General features: G+C 44.9%; 1 protein-coding gene across 1 annotated transcript in view; it reads right to left on the reverse strand.

Annotated features, from left to right (window-relative positions):
* KLHL3 (kelch like family member 3) overlaps nucleotides 1-24753 on the reverse strand; it is a 124951-nt gene that overhangs the window by 54536 nt on the left and 45662 nt on the right. The window contains exons 5-6 of the mRNA XM_055554606.1: nucleotides 18793-18955; nucleotides 7374-7483 (exon numbers count right to left, since the gene is read on the reverse strand). Coding sequence (XP_055410581.1) covers nucleotides 7374-7483; nucleotides 18793-18955 — 273 coding nt within the window. The remainder of the gene's footprint in view (nucleotides 1-7373; nucleotides 7484-18792; nucleotides 18956-24753) is intronic.

Raw genomic sequence — 24753 nt, forward strand, 5'->3', positions numbered from 1 at the left:
GGCCCACAACACTGAAGATCCCAGGAGACAAGGTCCAATTCTTTCCAGGAAATACAATATCAGAATTTGGCCCCTGATGATAGTTTTAGGAGATAATAGTACATAAAATGTGATCATGCAGAAAGAAACAAATCTGTACTTCTCTTTCTAACACATACTTGACACTAATCTAATTTTTTGAAGAGATCCAACCAATTTCTTGCTGACCTATACCTGAAATGTGGGTCATTTCTCTGTTAGTTCTCACTCTAAAAAGCCTCAACAGAGTTTCATAAGGAGTGGAAATCTTGAGAAGTAGAAACATATTTACCAGCTGAAAAAGCAAAGATTCAGAAAAGTCTAGTATCCAGAAATTCAGTGGTCAAACTGCAGTAGAACTTAGTCATATCCCTTCTCCTCACAGTATGTGTGTCCCAGAAGCTTGCTTACCCTGCCCCTGGGTCAACAAGGCTGCATGTGGTGAGAGCTGAACTTTGTGTCTCAAAGGGGATGCAAGAAACAGACTATCTGCTCACAGGATTAGCTCTAGCCCCTGAGACACCTCCCATAGGAGAGACTCAGGTGACTAGGAGGGGCTTGCTTCTCTGTGTCATTCCTCTGACTGAGCAAGGATGGGGGCAGGGACGTGATCACAAAGAACCACTGATTCTGTGATCCCTACCACATCCATTTGTCCGCTCTCAAATAACAGGAATTTTAAAACAAAAACTACAAGGAGGAAAAACAGGAGAGAAAACGGCAAAGATCCATCCCCCTGTCTGACCTCTAGTTCCCACATTTGTCCTTATTCTCTGGAAAAATATTAAAATTGTCCCCATAATCTCAGCTGGCTCAGGGCAGAGTCCAACCACAGTCTGCCTTGTCACTTGTTCAGGAAATGTCTGCTGAGCACCTCCTAGCGCCTCCCAGGGCTCTGCGTCAGGACTGTGTGTGACACATGGATGGCTAAGGTACTCTCATAGCCCTCAAGGAGCTTGAGCATAGTAGAAGAGATGAGGCATGGGCAAAAGCAAGTGCTCATGAGGAAAAACAGCATCTGAGTTCTGGAAGAGGCCCAGATGGTGCTGGGGATGATGGACCAAAAGATAGCTACCAGCCTAGCTCCTGCCAGGCACAGGTCATGCCAACCACCCAGACCAACACAGGGCCTGGGAACAGCTTCCCCTGAGAAAGGCCCCAATCAATGGGTACATGTATCATCTTATTTCATCCCTAGAACAACGCCATAAGATAGATACTATACTATCATCCAGAGAAGGCAATGGCACCCCACTCCAGTACTCCTGCCTGGAAAATCCCATGGACAGAGAAGCCTGGTGGGCCGCAGTCCATGGGGTCGCTAAGAGTCGGACACGACTGAGCGACTTTACTTTCACTTTTCACTTTCATGCACTGGAGAAGGAAATGGCAACCCACTCCAGTGTTCTTGCCTGGAGAATCCCAGGGACGGGGGAGCCTGGTGGGCTGCCGTCTATGGTGGGCAGAGTCGGACATGACTGAAGCGACTTAGCAGCAGTAGCAGCAAGGACCTGATGGGCTTCTCTGGTGGCTCAGATAGTAAAGAATCTACCAGCAATGTGGGAGACCTGGGTTCAATCCCTGGGTTGGGAAGATCCCCTGGAGAAGGGCATGGCAACCCACTCCAGTATTCTTGCGGGGAGAATCCCCATGGATAGAGAAGCTGGCAGGCTACAGTTTGTGGGGTTGGAAAGAGTCAGACATGAGCTACTAAGCACACAGCACACAAGGACCTGATGCCACTCTAGCAGTAACCATAGGACAGACAAAATTCCTGATTATTATGGTGTGTGAATTCTGGTAGGAGATAAGTAACTTGTTCAAGGTCGCTCAGCTTGTTAAAGTACTGGAGCCAGGATTGAATTCAGTTATTCTGGCTGCAGAACCTATACTTTCAAACTTCCAGCAAACAAGCTGTCTGGGCCCAGCCACAGACACTGAAAATCATCATTAATAGTAAAATACCACATTTCCTCTATTTCAAGATGCATAGTTGTAAGACATATCTGAAACCTGGCTGCATTTTATAATATATGTTGAAAGAAACTTGCAGGCTGCAAGTAGAGAAGTAAGCCATAATATAACTGATACTGCTGTTCAGGTGTGAATTTTGCTGAATACAGGTTATTTGATTGCTGATGCAACTGAATTTTATGCAAATGCTAACATTAAATGAGCTGGATTTTAACTTAACTGACGATCCCTAATACTGCTTTGAATACACTCAAAAAAAATTTCGCTATAACACAATATTGCAAGAAAAAGCCATTGTGCATGCAAGCGATTATGCCTATCACACAATGTGATTAAAAGGAGTAGAAATCACCAAATCTCCTGGAAGAGATTACAGAATCTTCAAAGCTTAAAAGGCTAGCATTCAAATGACAAACACCTAATTGTCAAAGCTTCCAGCTATTAAATTTCCAGAAATAAGCAATCAATTAAGGATTAAAAAAATTATGGGTTTTGCCAAAGAGAAAATATAGGCAAAATCCACTATTCATTAATAAGCCTCAAAATTACATGGCCAACCTTAAAAATACCATGAGTAACATATTTTCTGAAAAGCATAACTCTGAAGTTACACATAATTTCTGAGACCCAAAAATGATACACAAAATCAATAATGTGAAAAACACATACACTCCAAACTGATTCTACAGAAAGGGCAACTCATATGTAAGCATATGAATAAATGAAAGCTACTACAGGCAAGTTTTAAGTGTATATATCAATTGCCATGTTTCTGTTTCTGAAAAGATGCAGTTAACACCATGGTTTACTTTACCATTCAGTTCAGTTCAGTCGGTCAGTCGTGTCTGATTCTTTGCAACCCCATGAATTGCAGCACACCATGCCTCCCTGTCCATCACCAACTCCTGGACTTCACTCAAACTCACATCCATCGAGTCGGTGATGCCATCCAGCCATCTCATCCTCTGTCGTCCCCTTCTCCTCCTGCCCCCAATCCCTCTGAGCATCAGAGTCTTTTCCAATGAGTCAACTCTTCGCATGAGGTGGCCAAAGTATTGGAGTTTCAGCTTTAGCATCAGTCCTTCCAAAGAACACCCAGGACTGATCTCCTTTAGAATGGACTGGTTGCATCTCCTTGCAATCCAAGAGACTCTCAAGAGTCTTCTCCAACACCACAGTTCAAAAGCATCAATTCTTCGGCACTCAGCTTTCTTCACAGTCCAACTTTCACATCCATACATGACCACTGGAAAAGCCATAGCCTTGACTAGACAGACCTTTGTTGGCAACGTAATGTCTCTGCTTTTGAATATGCTATCTAGGTTGGTCATAACTTTCCTTCCAAGGAGTAAGCGTCTTTTAATTTCATGGCTGCAGTCACCATCTGCAGTGATTTTGGAGCCCAGAAAAATAAAGTCAGCCACGGTTTCCACTGTTTCCCCATCTATTTCCCATGAAGTGATGGGACCGGATGCCATGATCTTCATTTTCTGAATGTTGAGCTTTAAGCCAACTTTTTCACTCTCCACTTTCACTTTCATCAAGAGGCTTTTGAGTTCCTCTTCACTTTCTGCCATAAGGGTGGTGTCATCTGCATATCTGAGGTTATTGATATTTCTCCCAGCCATCTTAATTCCAGCTTCTGCTTCTTCCAGTGCAGCATTTCTCATGATGTACTCTGCATATAAGTTAAATAAGCAGAGTGACAATATACAGCCTTGACGTACTCCTTTTCCTATTTGGAATCAATCTGTTGTTCCATGTCCAGTTCTAAATGTTGCTTCATGACCTGCATATAGGTTTCTCAAGAGGCAGCTCAGGTGGTCTGTTATTCCCATCTCTTTCAGAATTTTCTACAGTTTATTGTGATCCACACAGTCAAAGGCTTTGGCATAGTCAATAAAGCAGAAATAGATGGTTTTCTGGAACTCTCTTGCTTTTTCCATGATCCAGCAGATGTTGGCAATTTGATCTCTGGTTCCTCTGCCTTTTCTAAAGCCAGCTTGAACATCTGGAAGTTCACGGTTCACGTACTGCTGAAGTGTGGCTTGGAGAATTTTGAGCATTACTTTACTAGCATGTGAGATGAGTGCAATTGTGCGGTAGTTTGAGCATTCTTTGGCATTGCCTTTCTTTGGGATTGGAATGAAAACTGACCTTTTCCAGTCCTGTGGCCACTGCTGAGTTTTCCAAATTTGCTGGCATATTGAGTCAAAATCGATAGCACTGCCATTTATCAATGGTACCTCCAAATAGAGAACTATGATAATTACAATGATAGCTGCCATTTATTGAGCACCTACCAAAACTGTATTTGCATTTTTTAATCCATTATCTCTAATCCTCAAGACAATTCTATAAGGGAGGCACTCATAGTATTTCAGTTTTACAGGTAAGTAAATTATGGTTCATAGAAACTAGTGACTTCTCAAGGTCATACAACCAGTAAGCATCAAGCTGAGTGTGGAACCAGTTCTGCCCACGTCCAAAACCCAAGTGGTTTCCACGGCACTATAATGCCTCCCCCTACCAACAACCATCTCCAGGTCTGTCCTGGCACAACAAGCATAGATAAGCCCTCACTTGAAGAAAATTTACTATGACCTCAGAACAGGATGGGCTACCATGAATTTAAGATAGGAGGGTCTCCCTCTCAATTCAACACCCCTAAATTGATTCAAATCCTGCTGCTTATATGTCTGCTTTCATTTTCTCAAGCTACACTTGATATATGCTCGAGCAGGCCCTAAACTGGCCAACAGACCAACATTCATACACCAGTTAACTGGTTCATTCCTTCAAATTGTGCCAAGTTGGTAGCACAATCCAGAGAAGACAGTACAGAGGCTTGGCAAGAAGTGAGGAAGGCCTCTCCATTTCTGAGGCTGGGGCAGGAAGAAGCCTGCAGAGGTGCTGTTCACATCAGCCAGCAGAAGCACAGATGTCCCTAAGCCTAAAGGAGAGCTCAGCTTGTGGCAAGCACCTTCTGAGGATCCCTGTGAAGTCCAGGACTGTCCATAGTTCTAACCAACAACTGCTTTTCTTCTTGATCAAACTTTTGCAGGATGACAGGCAGGGCCTTGTGAATTTCACCGCATTCTATGGACAGGTACCTTTGGATGCAGTCTAATATCCAACATAAAATCCTCCTCAAGGGCTTTTCTTTGAATATTCCCTCAGGAAAGGGCCTAAAGCTTGAACACTAAGGGTGGACCAGAACAATACAATATTGTAAAGTAAAAAAATAATAATAAAAATTAAAAAAAATAAAATAAAACTAAAAAAAATAAATAAATAAAAAACCCATTCTGCTAAAAAAAAAAAAAAGAAAAGAAAAGAAAGAAACATTTACTGAGCATCTCTGAGGACTGAGATGAGTAAGCAGGGTGTGTGTGTGTGTGTGTGTGTGTTCAGTCACTTCAGTAGTGTCTAACTCTTCGTGACGCTATGGACTGTAGCCAACCAGGCTCCTCTGTCCATGGGATTTTCCTGGCAAGAATACTGGAGTGGGTTGTCATTTCCTCCTCCAGGGGATCTTCCAGAACCAGGGATCAGACCCATGTCTCCTGCATTGTAGGCAGATTCTTTACCACTGAGCCACTGAAATCCCAAATAAGGTGTGGTCTGTACCATCTGGGAACTCACAGTGAGTGAAGGAGGTAAGACTGGCTAAGAACTAATTACAGTAAAAAGGAGAACAAGGTAAGCGTTTTCCTGGAACACAGAGGAGAAAATAATTAATTCCGGATGCCCAGTCAACAGTCAATTCAGTTAACATTGACTAGGCACCCACAAGGTAACAGGTACTATAATAGGCATTTTACATACCTTACTTCTTTCAATCCCCACAACCACCCTGTGGAACATGCTCTATTACTTCCTACATTTCACAAATGAGGAAAGAGGTGGAGAAGCAAAGTCTCTTGCCCAACATCAAATCACTGATTTGTAAATACAAGAGATAAGATTTGGATCCCAGTGGCCAACACTCAAGTTTGTGTTATTTCCAGTATAGTAGACTATATCTCCTGGAGTAAAGAAATTCTTCCTGGTAGAAAAAGAATCTGAACTGTTTGGGAATTCAACTAGATGAAGAGCAAAGTAGAGAATATTCCTAGCATAATGGTTTACCAGGTGGCAGAGTGGTAAAGGATCCACCTGCCAATGTAGAAGAAACACGAGATGCAGGTTTGATCTCTGGGTTGGGAAGTTCGCCTTGCAGAGGATATGGCAACCCACTCCAGTATTCTTGCCTGAAAAAGTCCATAGACAGAGGAGCCAGGCGGGCTATAGTCCATGGGGTCGAGAAGAGTGGGCACGACTAAGGGGCAATCCCTGTTGAATGGACAGGGTCAGAGATAAGGAAGGCTGGGAGGCAGGACAGATCAGCAGTCACAGGTCAGCTAAGCAGGGGCAGAAGTCACGCTTCCAGCACAAATGAAGAGGTGTGTGGTCAGTGAGTTAGAGGACTGGGTGTCAGGAGACCTTGATTCTACTCTTGGCTTGGCTACCACAAAACTGTGTGATTTCCAGAAGTTCCTAACCCCTCTGTGGGGCTCGGTTTCCTCAGTAAAAATTCCAGTATCCAACCAGTCCATTCTGAAGGTGATCAGCCCTGGGATTTCTTTGGAAGGAATGATACTAAAGCTGAAACTCCAGTACTTTGGCCACCTCATGCGAAGAGTTGACTCATTGGAAAGACTGATGCTGGGAGGGATTGGGGGCAGGAGGAGAAGGGGACGACAGAGGATGAGATGGCTGGATGGCATCACTGACTCGATGGACGTGAGTCTCAGTGAACTCCGAGAGTTGGTGATGGACAGGGAGGCCTGGGTGCTGCGATTCATGGGGTCGCAAAGAGTCGGACACGACTGAACGACTGATCTAATCTGATCTGATTGGAATTAGATGTTCCCCAAAGGTTGGCTGGGGCTTAAATACTGGATATTCACAAGAGGCCGTGTGGGACAGTGGTTAAGATCAAGTGACATGCAGACCAACTGAGTGGACAGACAGTTAATGCCTCTTAGTCTGTTTCCTTATCTGTAATGTGAGGACAACAGTGATGCCTGCCTCACAGGGCTGAGGTGAAGGCTGAACGAGCTGAAGAACATCAGGCACTTAGCATAGGGCTTGGCAAACTGTAAAGGTTTAAGAAATGGAAGCCATTTTGAAGCCATCATCATCATCACCATTACATCGTCTTTAAAGGGTCCATAAAGCATATATAGTGATCATGGGCCAGAAAGTCTTTTTTAAGGGACAAAAAATATATAAACCTTTTTTTTTTTAATTTGGAAAAGAGATCTCACTGAATCACAAGTCCTTCCCACAACCGCCTCATGAGAGAGGCTTCTGTTTCAAAGAGCGCCATGCCATACCTTCTCTTCTGAAGAAACGGTCAGCTTGTCACTGGATATCAAGCTGCACACCTGGTCCAGACTTAGGCTAAGAAATTCTTCCCCTAGCATCACCTCTGGAAAGTGCTGCTCTGTTTCAAAAAAAAAAAAAAAAAAAAGCATAAGTTCAGAAAACAAAGTTATAACACACTCCTGCCCATCCAGGAACCAAGGCCATGACAATCTGTGGGATTCAGAGCAGAGTCCGGGGAGCTCTAGGGGAGGCAGGAGGGAGAGAGAAAGGTAGACATCCTGGCTGGAGGGAAACCAGCCTTTTAATTCAGCAGCAAAGGCATCCCCCTGTGTAACCCTCTGTCCTGAACATCATCACAGAGGAAAATTGGTCACTGAGTGGTGAGGTTGTATTTTTTCCATGCTCCATGAGATTAATAATGGCGCTGCAGAGAAACCTCGCAGGGGCCTGCCTATTTAATTGGGTTCATTTCCCCTCAAGGTACAGGCTGGCAGAGCTGCAGACGGTGCCCCCTGCCGCTCAGGCAAACAAAAGTGGGTCAGAACTGCTGCATGGCCAAAGTCTCTGGGGGTTCTGGTAGGAAGTCAGCGCTAGAAGCTTGGCAGAAGGCTTCATCCCTTCCTGCCCAAGTCAAGCCTGTTACCTCTGGTTCACAAGAAGGCTCAACTAAGCTTCTGTTCGGGTGTGGCGGCAACACAGCTGCCAAGACCATTGCTGGGAATGGTCCACAGTGGCCAGGCCTTCCAAGGCTGTAACATAGAGAGGAGTTTGGGACAATGAGAACGAGATAAATCTCAAAGCCCCAAGGGCCACATGAGGGAAATGCCAAGGACAATTCTGACCCTGACATTCTCCCAGGCCACCATCCTGCTATTACAGAGGCAGTGAGAGATGCCAGGGAAAGAGCAGGCACTTCCGAAAGAAGGAATCTAGATTCAAGTCCCAGCTATGTCATTTACGAGCTGTGTCCTGTGGCACCATTACCCTCATGTGTACAATGGAGATAAAAACCATGTCTCCCTCCCATGCTTTGATGAGAAAGGAATTGAGAACATGTTTTGCAAGCTGCTTCAAGGTGAACCAGCCCAAGGGCTGACAACTCCAGGTGCAAGAGTCTCTGGAGGTTACAGGATCCTTTGTCATTTGCCCCAGACTTTGCTCCTTCCTCAGTTCTCACAACCCTGCACCATCACCCCAGGAGCACCTGTGCTCTTTGCCCTCCAGACCTTTCCCCTTCTTCTCTGGTGGTCCTGCTGTAGCCTGAGAGCTTCTTGGATAATTCCAGAAGCCCCACCCACACCCCCACCAACTTGGTCTGGCTGGCCCCTGGAGTGAGATTCCAAGTGCCTCCATGCCTGGGAGGCCATGCTGAAACATCAACTCTGCCACAGCTGCACAAGGAAAATGAAAATCAAAGCATGCTAATCACACTCATCAACTTCTTAAAAACCAAACAAAGAAATTAAGGTTTAAGCCATTTCTTGTAAAAATCATTTTGAACTTTATATGTTGAAAGAATTTCAGATCCAAACAATTCCCATATACCCTTCATCCAGAGTCCCTAAATGTCAATATTTTACTCTCAAAGTCTGAGTTATAAATAATCTTTTCCATGTCTCATTGGGCAAAAAAGGCTCCCCACTTGTTCTCCACTAGCTTGATAATATAACTGAAGCCACAGTTAAAGCTTGCCCATCCTGAGGCTCAGGGATGTTTGTACATAACAACACAAAGTTAAAAGTCAGATCCATTACAGATGGAAGCAATTGTCACAAAATAAGAAGTTGGTCTTGCTTCTCTACACATCAATAGAAAAAAAATCTTTTGTTAAAGCATAGATTTTAAGTATGAGATTCAACTGTCTAACTTTTAGAATATTTAAGACTGTACTTATTTTTTTAAGTATCCATTCTTAAAGATTTTTAAATAAAAGTGAACATCCCATTTCTTTGATGATGGGAATTCATTCTTGGCCTGGAGGCTTGGAAATTAACAGGATTCTCCTTATACACTCTTCTGGCCCAAGAAGTCTTTGGACCAGTTGCCAGATGCATTGACAACATACAAGAAACAGCAGAGAGAAAAACTGACCAAGTGTAGGGCAGAGAGTTCCTGCAGACCAGCCATGGCTGAGCTCAGCAGGGGAGGCAGGCCAGCCAATGCCAACATCTCTGTGTCCCAGAGCCATACCATAGAAAAAAAAAAAAAAAACTAATATTCAGAAGAGGGAAAAGAATAAGAGGAGGTGTAAGAGGAGGTGAGGAAGTAAAATTCTGAGGTTTAAGAAATTCTTCCTCAGAGCTCAGAAAGCCAAGAGATGAACTTGGGTTTTGAAAAGAAGAAAATGGAAGTGTGATGATGCATATCCTAGATGACTTGGTAGACAAACAAGAAGTACTCAAAGATAAAGCAAGGCAAAAAGTAGTCAGCCCTCCGCACTTCCCTATCTCTCACACCCTGGGGCATCGCAGCATGGGAGTCTGGGTCCCATCTCCCTGAAGTTGGCTGCTTCTTTGCCCATCTGGAACCTCCCACTGAAATCCCTTCAGAAATCCTCCCAGGAAGCAGCGTCTGGTGGGTAGGAGACAACAAGGGAGGTGTTGGACAGGAGCTTCTCTCACTCAGGGCTGGCACACCCAGAGACCAAGGAGACTTGCCAGGCATGAGCAGGACACAAAGAAGGGCCCAGAAACTCCTTCCCTTCTCCCTTCAGCCTGGGACACAGGGCTGAGCCCCAGAGGAGACCCCTTTCTGTTAGCAACACTCAAGACACAACAGGGTAGAAAAAACAGGAACAGGCTCCTCTGGCTAACTCAGTTTCCTGGGAAACAGGAGTTGCCCAGAAGACTCTGTACTCAGGTCAGCGCTCTTCTCAGGCACTTCCTGGAAAGAACCCACTCTGCTCCCGCAAGATACACCTTGAGAATCAGCTTCTGCCTTTAACACTTGTTTGGAAATTTTTTTAATTTCTTTTGCTTTCCTGTTAATGTATTAAGGGAGAATGTAATGACTAATTGGCTAACAGTCAGAAGACCTGGGTTTACCTAGCTCCACCTCTTACAGTCCCTTCTTTTCAGGCTCTGACTTCATTAATCATAAAATGGGACCATAAAGCCTAACCTCGATCTCCAGGTTGTTCTGAAGTTCAAAAATGATAACATATATTAGCCTACTTTGAGATCTATAAGAAACTCTTTAGAAATGAAGGAGAAATAGCACGTGCACGTGTACCTGCATGACGAAGCCCAGTTCTGCAGGCAGCACTGCTCTCCAACGGAGAAGCCATTTCCACAGCATCAGTCATCCTTTGAGACTGCAGGACCTGCCAGTGAGGCTGTGGACTCCAAGGTCTCAGAATCCCACTTTAATTCCACTAAGTTCCACAAACTTTCTCGTGATATAAGTACTGAATTTCCTAAGGGTGGAGTTATCTCATCCATTAAATGGAGCTAATAATAGCACTTAACTCATAAAGGTGTGATGGGCATTAGATAAATATATGCACAATAATTCCCATTTTCTGAGACCACTGCAAGTGCTCAATAACTGTTCATATGTTATGGGCCAAAAGCAGTGTTTCTTCAAAAGGGAAGAAAGTAGAGCTGATGTCTACAAGGAGACAACTGGCTTACAAAAGGGTAACACAAGACACCAGTGACTTCAATCCAAAGTCCACAGGGCCATGCCAGGAAACGCACTCCACATTCAATAAAAGAAGGCCAATTCAGAGCATATCTAGAAAACAGCAACAGCTCAGTCTAGCTAGAGCCTAGGCTGTATCTTCATTCATCTAACAAATACGTACAGAGCCTCCACCAAGTATGGGGAACTGTGCCAGGCTCCCGGGGAGATAGAGAGGCAGGCAAGGCTCCATCTTGGGGGACAGGTGGAATGTGCAAGGGCATAGCATTTTTGAACCACAGGCAAGCCCCGTGAAAGGGGATTCTCCAAAATAAACTTTCATCTTATCGAAACTTCTCTTATCTTCTTGCTTTTTTCCCCTTTAGGGAGGAGTGTAAACAAACAAACAAAGAAACAAAAAAAGTTAATTAGTATCTGGTTAGGAGTTCCAATTAACCAGGCTTTACTACAAGTAGCAAACACTGTCTAAGATGTAAGTTTTGGAGACACTGCATTAGGAAAGATCCTCAGTGTTCTCCCTACTTGCTGCAAGTAATAATAATTTTTTTCTCCAGCAAAATAAAAAGTCCAAATTTTGATTAATGAAACATAACGGAACTGTTCCTGCCTATTTGGATGAGAAATTATAGAGAAGATGAGGGGCACCAGACAATTGTAAATCCTTTCCCCACCAAGCGACACAAATATATCTTCCCAGTGTGGAAAGGATAAGGAAACTGGGTGGCACATTCCCAGGAAAGGTGGACTAGCTGGGTCTTTTCAAAGAAGCAGGCCTGGACAAAGTTAAGGGCTTTTCCTAAAAATGGCTAACATACTAGGTATTTTACATATATTATGTCACTTATATCTTCCAAAAGCCCAGCTGAAGCAAATATCAATATCTTCACTTTACAGATGAAGAAATGGAAGCCCAGAAAGCCTAAGTCATGATCTCAGTATCACATGGCAGTAAGTGGTAGAGCCTGGTATTGAACTAATGCTATCTATATAGCCCTCCAGTTTTCTTTTGACTAGTGTTGGCATGATGTTGTTTTCTCCATCTTTACTTGTCACTGACTATGAATCTTCATAATTAAAGTGGGTTTCTTGTACACACACACACAAAAATAAACTAATGCTATCTATACATAATAACAAATATTCTGATAAGAATCTTAGTTTCCAAAATAATAAAAGCCTGTCCTGAGCAGACCATTTTGGTAAAATCAATATAGACATCAGAACATCCTAAGAATCCCTTAGGGATACTGCAGAGAAAGAAAGAAAATATGAATCTAACTATATTTCTTTAAAAAAAAAAAAAAACAATCTTAGAGTAGTAGTGTTTCAAACATTTTGGCATCAGAGCCGGGTTCAAATTTCAGACCCTTGGATAGAAATCTTTCCCTAACCCACCTATCGGGCTAGATGACGTGATAGTCTTCTGTGTTCCCAAAGTCACCAAGGTAAGAAATTAAAATCACAGTGCTCATCAACCCATCTTATCACCTGGGGTCCTTCTCTCATACTGGGACTATGATCCCCATGAGGGGAGGCTCTGTCTTATTTGAGTCTGTCTTGCTTGAATGTGAATCCTCAGTGTCTGCAGATATCAAGCTCTGAAAATACCATGCTTCCCTTCCCATGCTTCTTCAAGACTTCCTAGGCCTCAGGCAACCTCTCAAGCAAGTTCCAAGTCCATTCCTCCCTCTTGATGGTGTGAAATAAACCTAAAGCTTTGATCAGCTTTATCTAAACTACAAGCCCAGAACAAATGGAAGTGATAACTCATCTATGACTTCTTTGACCTGCAGAGATGAGATGAACCCAGTTAATTCTGGGGCCAGCGGCCCAGCAAACAGGTATGAGTGAGTGCCTCTGAATGGAACCACTTATCAGGCCCCAGGATTTGCTAATGAAAGGTGGACACACAAACAGAATCAAAACATTTTAGTAGGGTTTTAAAAAAACAGAGCTACTTTAAATCTCTCTCCCCTCCCCTCTATTACTCTATTTTTGGAGAGCAAAGGTAAGCCTTCTTGATCAGTTCTTGGCTTTCAGGGCCCATAGTTTCCTTGCTCCAGGGAGAAAGCTCAGCTGCCACAGACAATAACACAGATTTACCTGACTACTTCCCACAAGGGTTACAACCACCAGCCCTCGGACTCTAATTTTCACTGCCTCCATTCTCCCTGTGATGGTGGGATAAGAGCTCTCTTGCCATGCTGACTTAATTCCAGAAGTGTATGTACTGTACCTCCCCTTGCTATCATACACACAGAGCAAAGGGCTGTATCAAAACTGCCCAGTTATCAGTGTTGTTGATTCAACAACAGACTTCCCTGTTCTCCAGAGAATGGAAGGAACAGGGAAGTCTCCTAAAATTCCCAGGAGAACAACTAACAATAAAAACTACCACACTAATGCTTCATTTGCCACCTTCAAGGCAGAAGCAGAAAATCAAGGGGAGGCAGAAGTGAGGCAGCAGCCATGGGCAGAGAGGCTGAACTGGCCTGTGGAGTTGTGAAAACAAACAGTGGGCTCAGAGCACAGGCCCTGGAGTCAGGCAGCCTCTTCGTGAATCCTGGCATTGCCACTCACAAACTGTGTGATCTGGAGCAAGTTACTAAACTTCTCCAAGGTTTCGTTTCTTCATCTATAAGTTAAGAAAGTAATAACTACCTCTTACAGTTTTGAAGTGTGTAGCACCTTGCCTGGTACCTTGCAAGTGTTCAGAAATGGCAGAAACTTCCACTGTGACCATCGCCGTCATCATTATCTTATGATGCCAAGCTGGAGGCAGCAATTTCTCCAGATAACCCTCACGAAGTCAGAGGGTTGTGTTTTTTCAAGTGCTTTGTCAAAGTTTTTTGCTGTCCTTAGTTTAATTACTTCATTCCATGGTCTTAAATGACTCAATCAATCGAAAAAAGGCCATTTCTCTCCACAAACATGTGAAATTCAATGGTTTTTCCATCCCATGGCTGGGTGGTTTCAGCTCAGCTTTGGCATGCTGATGTAAACACATTGTTCAAAGAATTTTAATTGCCATTTCATTAATAGGGTCCCATTAATATCCCTCCCAACTAGCTCTGCTGATGGCCCAGGCATGGTCATCCAATTACCAAACAACAAAATCCCCATAAACCTTGGCCCATGCCTCTGAAGTTAAAGATTAAGCAGTCCCTGGAAACAATAACAGTGAGATATAAGAAACAGGCTATGCAAAATTTGAGGGTCCTTTTCCCAATTACCTGGTACTAGCAGAACTATGACATCAGCAGCTGGGGGCAAGGGTCTTCCCCAGCCCAGTCAACTTTTAACTATGGGACTCATTCTTCCCCAGCCCAGCATAACTTATATCACAGCAAAAATATGGGGGCATAACCCTAAGGGGGAAACTGGACCCAGAGGAAGCAGAAAGGACTACCACAGGAAGAAGAGACAGGCCCAATGCAAACAGGAAATCAACCACGCAGTTAGGTGGAAAGAGCTGGTACTCCAGCCCCCAGAGTCACGCTGTGCCCTCCTTCGCCCCAGGGGACTGAAGACTAATCAGAAGGCAGTTGTCAACCTTAAAAACAGTTACTCTTTCTAGACAGCAATTTGGCAGTATCTTTTAATGCATACTCTCTACGAGCTACTTTGTGCTATGTACTAAGATGGCACTCTACAAGCACAATTTCATGGTTACTTACATACCAGCGAGTATACTCCAAAACATTACGTACAAGAATTCCTGTTAAAGCATTTGATGTAAAAGAAAAAAAAAAAAAAACTAGTAACTTTAATGTTCATTAAGAGAGGACTGGTTAACTAAATTATAGTTCATTATAGTTCATCCCTATGATGCAGCAGACAAAAAGAGTAAGAATAGCCATACACAAAAGTCTGGAAAGAACTTCAAGATATTGAACTAGGTTAAAAAAAAAAAGTATAATGAGTACAAAAGTCTTCTATTTGTGTAAGTTAAAAAGTGTAATATATACGTATCTTGTAGGGATATCCAAGACAGTCCCCTGCTCCCTTGAGAGCACCTGAGAGATCAACTGTGTATTTCATTCCTTTGGTCTTGTTTGAAATTTTTATCATGGATACAAGTTGATTTTATTGAATACATTCTCTAAAGTTTTAAAAACAGTGGCATAGAAATACACCTGCTAACATGGAAAGATGTTCAGAATATACTGCTAAGATTTTTTAGGCTGGAAAATATATATGTGGAATGAGAGACTGGGGAAGCTGTACACTAGGGTGCTGCCCATGACGCCCTCTGGGTAGGATTGTGGGGCCTTTCCTGCAATAATCACAGATGGTTGTATATTAAGATAGCAACAATAATAAGAACAGAAAGTTCATCTTAGAGAAGGAGCACGAACAGAATTCAGAGGCAGTTTGGGGTTGTGGACAGGCGAAGGCAGAGGCCAGCTGGCCACAGATAGGGAAGAAGTGAAAGGCAGACATACCTAGCTGTGCATATGTATACAGAGGAGCCACCATCAGAAGCTCCAGAAATGGTCCTTTTCCCGCAAAGTGCATGCAGTCTTCAGCAGGGGTTGTGGTGTTGACCAGAGGAGTCCCGTCTCTCCACCAGGTCCCGTGGGGCTCTGAGGTTCTCTTGCCACAGACGGCATGAACGGCTGGGAGGATCCAGGGCACGGCCCTATGGTGGCACCTACTTCTGCAGGAGGCTCTCCTACCTGTCCCTCCCACACCGACCCCAATCCCCTAAACCATGCTGAAAACAAAGCAGGAGGAGCAACCTCCCATCAGGGAGAAAAGCAAACAGGCCTAGGGTCACGCAGCTCCAAAGTGTTGGCTGGTGTGATCCCTGATCTGGAGGGTCTCCTTGTAGTCTGTGGGCTCAGATACCTCCTGACTCGAGGCATGGGGCCATGGAAGCCTGTAACCACACAGGGCCAACACTGCCCCTTGTGTGTGTGATTCTGGTCAGTACCCACACGCCCACACTTAAGTGGGCGAGACAGCAGCTCTGTCTCAGCTCTGTCTCAGCAATGGCAGAGCCGCCAGGCTCCATCTAAGTTCAGGGGGTGCAAGACCAAAGACACAAAGCAGGCCCACAGCGGTGGCTGAGTGCGATGGAGTAAGCACAGATTAACCTTGTTTTACTTCTCTATATACCACACAAGGTGAAGTCTTAACTTCACACTGCTTCTTCTAATGTCTCTTCAACATAGTCTTATGACCTCTGTATTACCACACCACCTTAAAAATATGATTTTTATCTTCCCAGTTTCACCCAGATGAGGGCTACAAAGAAAGCTATCCCGGAGCTGGTCCCAGGTTCCCCGGAAGGCCTGCACAACAAGGAGGAGGCTCTCAGCCTGCAGTCACACTGACCGAGCCAGAGAAGGAGGAGGGCTCACGCATGCCGTGAGGGGCAGCCTCCCAACAGGGAAGAGAAGACATCCACGCCTCACTTTCCCACCCCAAGATGACTAAACACCCCGCATCTAGCAGAGACAGCTGGCCATCTGTCTACAACGTCTGGTTGTTGGAATCTGGTAACTGCATGGCACAGACTTTGAGGTTCACACTTCCGATGGAAAATGCCAGCTCTAGCCACAAACACTCCACAGTTTCTGATTCACAGGGCCACCCTATGGCCAAACTGGGCCTGGAAGCCACAGAACAGAGTAGTTATAAACATAGCTCTGGAGTAAACAATGTCTGGGTTTGAATCCTGTCTCTGTCTCTTCTAACTAACCCCAACAAATGACTTCACTCCTCTGCGCTTTACTTTCCTCAGCTACTGTATGCTTTAAATGAACATAAAATGCTTAGTCTAGGATGTGACCCAAAGTGAAAGCCCAGTATACACTAGCTGAGAGTCAGCCACCATGACACTGCACACACACATAGAGCACACACCCACGATGCTGCGGAACCACATCACCGTGCCCTCAGGATCAGGGAGCACCAAAACCACAAGGTGCTCCAAACAGCCTCCTCCCCACTCTCCCACAGGTGAATCTCACCATCAGACAGGGAGAAGGGCAAGGGAGAAAACAAAGATTCTGGAAGTGGAGGAAAGCCAGGACACAAGGCCTAGGAGCCTTTGTTAAATGTGGGGAGTTCAGTACACAGCCCAAACCTCTGATGACCTCATGAGCCAACTACAAAAGGGTGTGATATGTGCTGTGTATGGATGCAAGCATGCACATTCTATAGAGAGGACTGGGGAGGAGAGACAGAGACCTCCCGGCATCTAAGCATTCTCCTTTCACCTCTGCACCAGCAGATGTCCACACGCTGACCTGGGCCTCAGTTAAGCCTTCAGCTTTTGCTGAAGCAAAGTCTGTGCACATCCCTCAAGAAAGTGGCTAGACTGGAGAAGGCTGGACTAGTGACCACTCCCTGAGAACAGAAAGGAGGTAGGGTATCAAGCCAGGTAATACAGGCACAGGAGGGACAGCAGAGAAACAGGAGAGTCAAGGATTAGGGTCAGAAAGAGTCAGAGGAATTCAGAATTAGGCAGACTGGGGAATGTCCTTCACAAAAATCATTATCGTTGACTTCCTAACATCTGGTCCCATTTGTGTCCTCAGAAACAGACCTCAAGAAGTGAGAGTCTGTATAGGCTCCTGGGGTCTTGATCAGAGCAAAAGAGGATGCTGAAAAACAGAAGAAATGCTTGTTGACTTGTGGACCAAGGGGCTAACACAGTGCAGGGAGCTGGCATGTGAGCAGCTAGCAGGCCCTCAGTTAACTCCCAGACATTGGCTTCCTGAACAGGAGACAGAACAGACAGCAGCCATGCCAGCACTTGGGCAGGGGAAGAATGAGAGGTTTTACTGCAAGGGAAGGAGGTAGCCATGACTAGATCTATCAATTCATATGACCAGATCTGTTTCCTAGGTCACTCATGACCTTCATCCTCAAATCACTACTCCCTATAAAAATCACAGGATGACAAGCTCTAGTGAGGAGAATGTCTCAAAAAAAAATAAAATGGACTCAACAGATTATCTTATGTACTGAGAAGACTGTTCAGTGTACCTGTCTTATAAGAGTTAGTGATCATAATACTGTGTAAAAGAAAAAGCATCTATTCACTGCCTTACTGATTAAAACGAAAGTTTTCTGATAAAAAACCAATTATAACTTAGCTCAGCTGTAGAAATTATATTAGAAGAATAAAGAGAGGGGAACAGTGAATGTATATGAGGAGACGTCTATGAAAGCGCAGTTATTCTTCTGTGAGAAGTCAACAGACAACATCTAAAACTAATAAACCCCAAACCAGTCATATAACATTTTATTTACAGCAAGAGAGGTAAATATCAGATGAAGCAACTTTTGGCTGAATCAGCACCTGTATTTTAATTCTTTCAGAAAGGCAAGCGAGTGGCTCTAGAGAGCAAGACTTGGTGTGGAAAAACAGCAGGAGACTCTTATCATTATGAGACTTGCAACAGTATTTGACTTTTCAAATGGTGTTCACAGAACATTTTGATCAAAATAGAAATTTTCCTAAACAAAGATTATTTCAAGACCTAGTTCAAATTATTCTTCCCCCCACGAAGTCTTCTCAGATCTCCTTCTTCTTCTCTCATGAAAATTACTGTCTGAACTTTTCATCTGGCAATTAGTCATATTCCACTTGGCACTGAGCTGAACTCCCCTGTCATTAATTATCTTTCCACCTGTGTCTTATCTCCTTGACTAAATCATAACTGCTTCTCAGTAGAACACACTAGCCTCATAATCTTTGAGGAGTCCACCACAGACCAGGTTATTAAATTCACAGGCTTGGAAAGGTGCAGCTACATTGTTCCCCATTACCTGCATAAGCATTGGCCTGCTGCAGCAGGTCGGTGCAGGTATGCACATCTGCAAAGGCGCGGATGCCCAGGCAATTGGTGGGATGCAACTGAGACTGCAGGAAGTCACAGCAGTTCTGACGAACATCCATGAGCTGTAGCAAGCTGGCGGCTGGGAGCAGCACCTGGAAGATAAGGTGACATTCTGAGTCACAGGATCCCACCACCAAGGTCTCATCTCCCCAAAGTGGTGCTCTAATCAGACCACGGCCAGGCTCAAGGCCTTTGCATGGCTCTCCACTGCCTGCCCAAGTAAGTCCAAACTTCCCAGCCTGGCCTTTGAGGCAACCCCAGCCTTAGTTTCCGCTACTCTTCACTGCATGGACCCTTTGTTGTTGTTTGGTTGCCAAGTTGTGTCCAACTCTTCATGACCCCATGGACTTCAGCACATCAGGCTTCCCTGTCCCTCACCATCTCCCAGAGTTTGCCCAAGCACGTATCCATTGGACTGGTGATGCCATCCAGCCATCTCATCCTCTGTCGTCCCCTTCTCCTCCTGCCCCCAATCCCTCCCAGCATCAGGGTCTTTTCCAATGAGTCAATTCTTCGCATCAGGTGGCCAAAGTATTGGAGTTTCAGCTTCAGCATCAGTCCTTCCAGTGAACACCCAGGACTGATCTCCTTTAGGATGGACTGGTTGGATCTCCTTGAAGTCCAAGGGACTCCCAAGAGTCTTCTCCAACACCACAGTTCAAAGGCATCAATTCTTGGGTGCCCGGCTTTCTTTATAGTCCAAATCTCACATCCATACGTGACTACTGGAAAAACCACAGCTTTGACTAGATGGACCTTTGTTGGCAAAGTAATATCTCTGCTTTTTAATATGTTGTCTAGGTTGGTCATAACTTTTCTTCCAAGGAGTGTCTTTTAATTTCATGGCTGCAGTCACCATCTGCAGTGATTTTGCAGCCCCCCAAAATAGTCTCTCACTTTTTTCCCATCTATTTGCCATGCAGTGACGGGACCAGATGCCATGATCTTAGTTTTCTGAATGTTGAGTGTTAAGCCAACTTTTTCACTCTCCTCTTTCACTTTCATCAAGGGGCTCTTTAGTTCTTCTTCGCTTTCTGCCATATGGGTGGTGTCATCTGCATATCAGAGGTTATTGATATTTCTCCTGGCAATCTTGAGTCTAGCTTGTGCTGCATCCAGCCCAGAATTTCTCATGATGTACTCTGCATATAAGTTAAACAAGCAGGGTGACAGTATACAGCCTTGATGTACTTCATTCCCAATTTGGAAACATTCTGCTGTTCCATGTCCAGTTCTAACTATTGCTTCCTGACCTGCATACAGATTTCTCAACAGGCATGTCAGGTGGTCTGGTATTCCCATCTCTTGAAGAATTTTCTACAGTTTGTTGTGGTCCACACAGTCAAAGGCTTTGGCATACTCAATAAAGCAGAAGTAGATGTTTTTCTGGAACTCTCTTGTTTTTTGATGATCCAACGGATGTTGGCAATTTGATATCTGGTTCCTCTGCCTTTTCTAAATCCAGCTTGGACATCTGGAAGTTCACAGTTAGGCTAAGGCCCTTATAAGAAGAAAAATAAATAGCAGAGTTCTCTCTCTCTACCATGCAAGGACACAAGGAGAAGGTGGCCTTCTGCAAACTGGTAAGCTAGACCTCACAAGAAACTCAATCAGCTGGAACCCAGATCTAGCACCTACAACATTGTGAGAAAATTAGTTTCTGTTGCGTAAGCCACCCACTCTGTGGTATTTTGTTATAACAGCCCAAGCTAAGACAGACTGATTTCCTACATGGCTATATATTAGAATCCCCTGGAGAATTTTTAAAATACTGATGCCTGGGTCTCACCACCAAAGATCCAACTCAATAGGAATGGGGTATAGCCTGGACAATGAGATACTGCTAAAGTTCCCTAGGTGCTTGTAATGTATAGTCAAGTTGAGAACACTGCCCTGTAGACTTTAGTTAATATCTTTACTCAGAAAGATATTTACTGAATAGCTAACACCCTCATTCACCATTTAATTACTGAGCACCTATGTGCCAGCCTATAAGATTCAGCAGGAGAAGTCAGACCCCTGATCTTGTTCTAGCATCTACTGGAATGAGGGCATCATCCCCAAATCCATCTGGACTCAAACAAACACACTGTACTCTCCCATCCAACAGATAAATAGTAAAGAACATCTTGGGGTAGGTTCTCAGCAAAAGGAGAGCTAAGGTTCCTTTTGAAAGGTCATGAGACACATGAGTATTTATACTGTACCCTGGGAGACAGAAACAAGTTCCTGCTCAAGTGTGTGTGCATGTGTTTTTCCTAAAAGCCAGGGAAGACTAGCTTGAACAGGCCAGATGGGTGCTCAGACAACCAACCCTGGTCGAGTTCCTTTGTACTTTGCCACAGCTCCTGAAGCCTGTCCTCAGATCAAAAAACCAGGGTAGTCAGCAAAGTCCTCCTCAACCCAGCTTTGCTACCCCTCCTCTCCCCTACCCTGTGGGAGGCACAGACAGTCTGAGAGTGACTTAAGGGGAAAAAAAAAAAAAAAAATCAGATAGCTGTGAATAGTTTGGCTTCAGACTGCATTGCTTGGGGCCCCCAGCATCCATTTCACCCCAAAACAACCCCCATGTTCTGAGTCCTTGCTCTCAGCTGCTCCCCTGGCTCTCAGGGAGAGTTTCTGGGCCAGCCAGACCCCAGCTGCTCGCGTTCACCCAGGCTTGCCCAGGAAGACATACACGGGCTGCAGATGCATTTGATTTCTTGACTCAGAGCACTATAAACATCTTTTTCTTTTCTTTTCTTTTCTTTTTCTTTTTTTTTTTTTTGAGTGATTTAAATTTTAGAGACTGATTGTCCCCGAAAACAGCTCTGAACCTCATCTCTAGTTCTCATCACCTCCATGGGCTAAGGCTAAAAACTTGGCCCCACTGCTCCATTCTTGGGCCTTGTCTCATCACTAGAGTAACCAGCCATCCAGGTTTGCCCAGGATCAAAAGACTTCCCAGGACACAGGACTTTCAGTGCAAAAGTTGGGGTGGTTGGCTCCCTTCCTCATTCCTGCCAACACAGAGATGCCGCCAAGAGCCTCTACTATCAGTGGCCCCGCTCCAGACCTAAGTGCCTGCTCTCAAAGGGAAGTTCATCCTGCCTGCAAGATTAGACCTCTCCCTCATGACAGCTGAGTTCTAGAAAACATCTCTCTCCTTCCTCTCCCCTCCCTCTTCTACCAGCAAGACAACTGTATATCACCATCAAATTCTTGGTATTTTCTGAACCACTGATTCATTCCAGAGAAGGAAAAAGATAAGATCACCCACTGGAGAGTTTGAGACGGTAAGTGAACACAGTCAGGCTCCAAATCTGACCACCTAAGCTCCATTCCCTCAAAGCAGCTATAAACTGGGGAACTCAATTAACCTGTGCGCTTGCTCAGCCTAGCCAAATAGATTCCAGGACCAGATTAGTCTTGGCCTGCTAGTAAAGTGGAGAACCATTAACCATTCCTGCTGAATACATACCAGGAAAGGAAAGCTGTGTTCCAAACTCCCCACATGACCTCCATAACACGTGCCCTAAACCAGCACCAGCTACAAACCCTAAAGCCGGGCCATGAGTTGACCAACCATCCCAGTTTGCTGAGACCTTGCCAGTTCTAGCACTCAAAATCCTGTGTCCCAGGAGAGCCCTCAATTCTGGACAAACTGGGACAGTTGTTCACCCCAGGAACAAGGAACCTGTATTCAGTTACACTGAGAAGCCCTGGTGGGGAGGAGTAATCCAATGCTGTCCAGCACATACCCTACTCAGGTGCAGGAGCCCCCAAGGGTCAGATGTGATTAGAGGATGCAATGGACAGCAGCCCTTTAGTGCCACAGAGAAGGAATTTCTGAGAGTCCAATCCCCACCCCCGAGATTGCATGCCAGCCAAGCCAAAATGCTGTCATGCCAGGGACACACACCCCCTCTCCCTTGCCCTCTTCTTTACCAGAAAGTCAGTTGCACAGTTTGGTGCTAAAATTTTCAACCTCATGACAACTACCCAAAAAATGAAATAATAAATACTGAACACACTCCTTAGATTATACTTTCAGTTTTTAAAACCTCCCTGGATACAGCTACCCACACAGCTTTCAACTTCCTCACTGTTCACAAAACCCACGTGGCAGACAAAAACTTTCAGAGCTTCCCCCATCCTGCTTGGGTCCACTCCTGCCCTAAAGTGTTCCCAAGCTGACATCCCAAAATGAGCGGGGCTGGTGGTTTCTCTAATTGCCCCTTCCCTCTCTTTGATCTTATGCTGTGATCTTCCCACTGCTTGCTTCACACAGGAAGGCATGAAGAAGAGCCAAGGTAGTCAGAATGCTGTATCACTGCTCAATTGCTGAGTCTCAGGGATAAATAGGGACCTGGTCCAGTGGGCTCGGGGGCTGCACACAAGGAGAGGCAACACAGATCCTCAGAGGCTACAAAGAGCGAAAAACATCCAGGAGGTGGTCTTCACTTCCCTCTCCTACAGCCAAGGCTGGAAACTGATTTACTCTTCCCTTCTCTTGCCTGCAGCTCGACTCCCTCAAGCGGTAGCAGTAACAAGATTAGGAACAAGAGGCCAAGCGCAGGTCCTCAGCTTGGAAACAAGCTGTCCTGGTGGAACTGCTAGGGCTGTGTGGCTTGGCCCCTGGAAGGAGGCTAAGACCTGAGAAGGAGAAGTTGGCTGGAACCACTGCAGGAAGGGAAGATGACCCTGGGTTAAAAGCTTTCAGCTTGCCTCTCGCCATCTCAGCATTTTGGTTCTGGGAAAACAGGCCCTGGAATGACCCTCAGCAAAGAGTTTACAGGTTCCCCTCCAGCTTGCAAATGGCTTCCCCTCCATTTTTCATGCAAAGGCTCTGTTGTTTTTTTTTCTCTCCTTCAGATAACATGAAAACCCAGCAGAGGATATCCCGTCACAGAGTTTGTTTCCTTTAACAAAAACAAAAGGAAATGCCCTGCCTCAGAAAGCACCTACTCCTGGAATTTCAGGGAAGCAGGGCCATGCACAGAGGGAGGGTACCAGTCAGAGGACCAGGTGACAAGGGTGTCCAGGGCCTCTGCCCCCACACACACAGCAAGTTCTACCTCTGCCAGAACCAGGCATGAGTCCTGGCACAGAAACAGTGCTAAACAAAAAGTTACTGAGAGAAAGAAGAAGGGTGGGGGCGGTGTACAGGAGAGTTAGCAGAACTACACTGTGATTAAATGTGTCACTTAGAATATTTAGAAAAAAATTTTTATGGAAGTATAGTGTCACTGATAATTTTGACTTCTCCACTCACCAGCCATGTGACTAAAGGCAAATTACTTAACCTCTCTCTGCCTCTGACTCCTCAACAGTAAAATGAAGACAGTAATCAGTTCAGTTCATTTCAGTCACTCAGTCATGTCTGACTCTTTGCAACCCCATGAGTTGCAGCACGCCAGGCCTCCCTGTTCATCACTAACTCCCGGAGTTCACCCAAACTCTTGTCCATCGAGTCGGTGATGCCATCCAGCCATCTCATCCTCTGTCATCCCCTTCTCCTCCTGCCCCCAATCCCTCCCAGCATCAGAGTCTTTCCCATTGAGTCAGTTCTTCATATCAGGTGGCCAAAGTACTGGAGTTTCAGCTTTAGCATCAGTCCTTCCAAAGAACACCCAGGACTGATCTCCTTTAGAATGGACTGGTTGCATCTCCTTGCAGTCCAAGGGACTCTCAAGAGTCTTCTCCAACACCGCAGTTCAAAAGCATCAATTCTTTGGCGCTCAGCTTTCTTCACAGTCCAACTTTCACATCCATACATGACCACTGGAAAAACCATAGCCTTGACTAGATGGACCTTTGTTGGCAAAGTAATGTCTCTGCTTTTCAATATGCTGTCTAGGTTGGTCATAACTTTCCTTCCAAGGAGAAAGCATCTTTTAATTTCATGGCT

This window comes from Bubalus kerabau, chromosome 1, assembly GCF_029407905.1.
Source record: "Bubalus kerabau isolate K-KA32 ecotype Philippines breed swamp buffalo chromosome 1, PCC_UOA_SB_1v2, whole genome shotgun sequence".
In the NCBI taxonomy this organism is placed as follows: domain Eukaryota; kingdom Metazoa; phylum Chordata; class Mammalia; order Artiodactyla; family Bovidae; genus Bubalus; species Bubalus kerabau.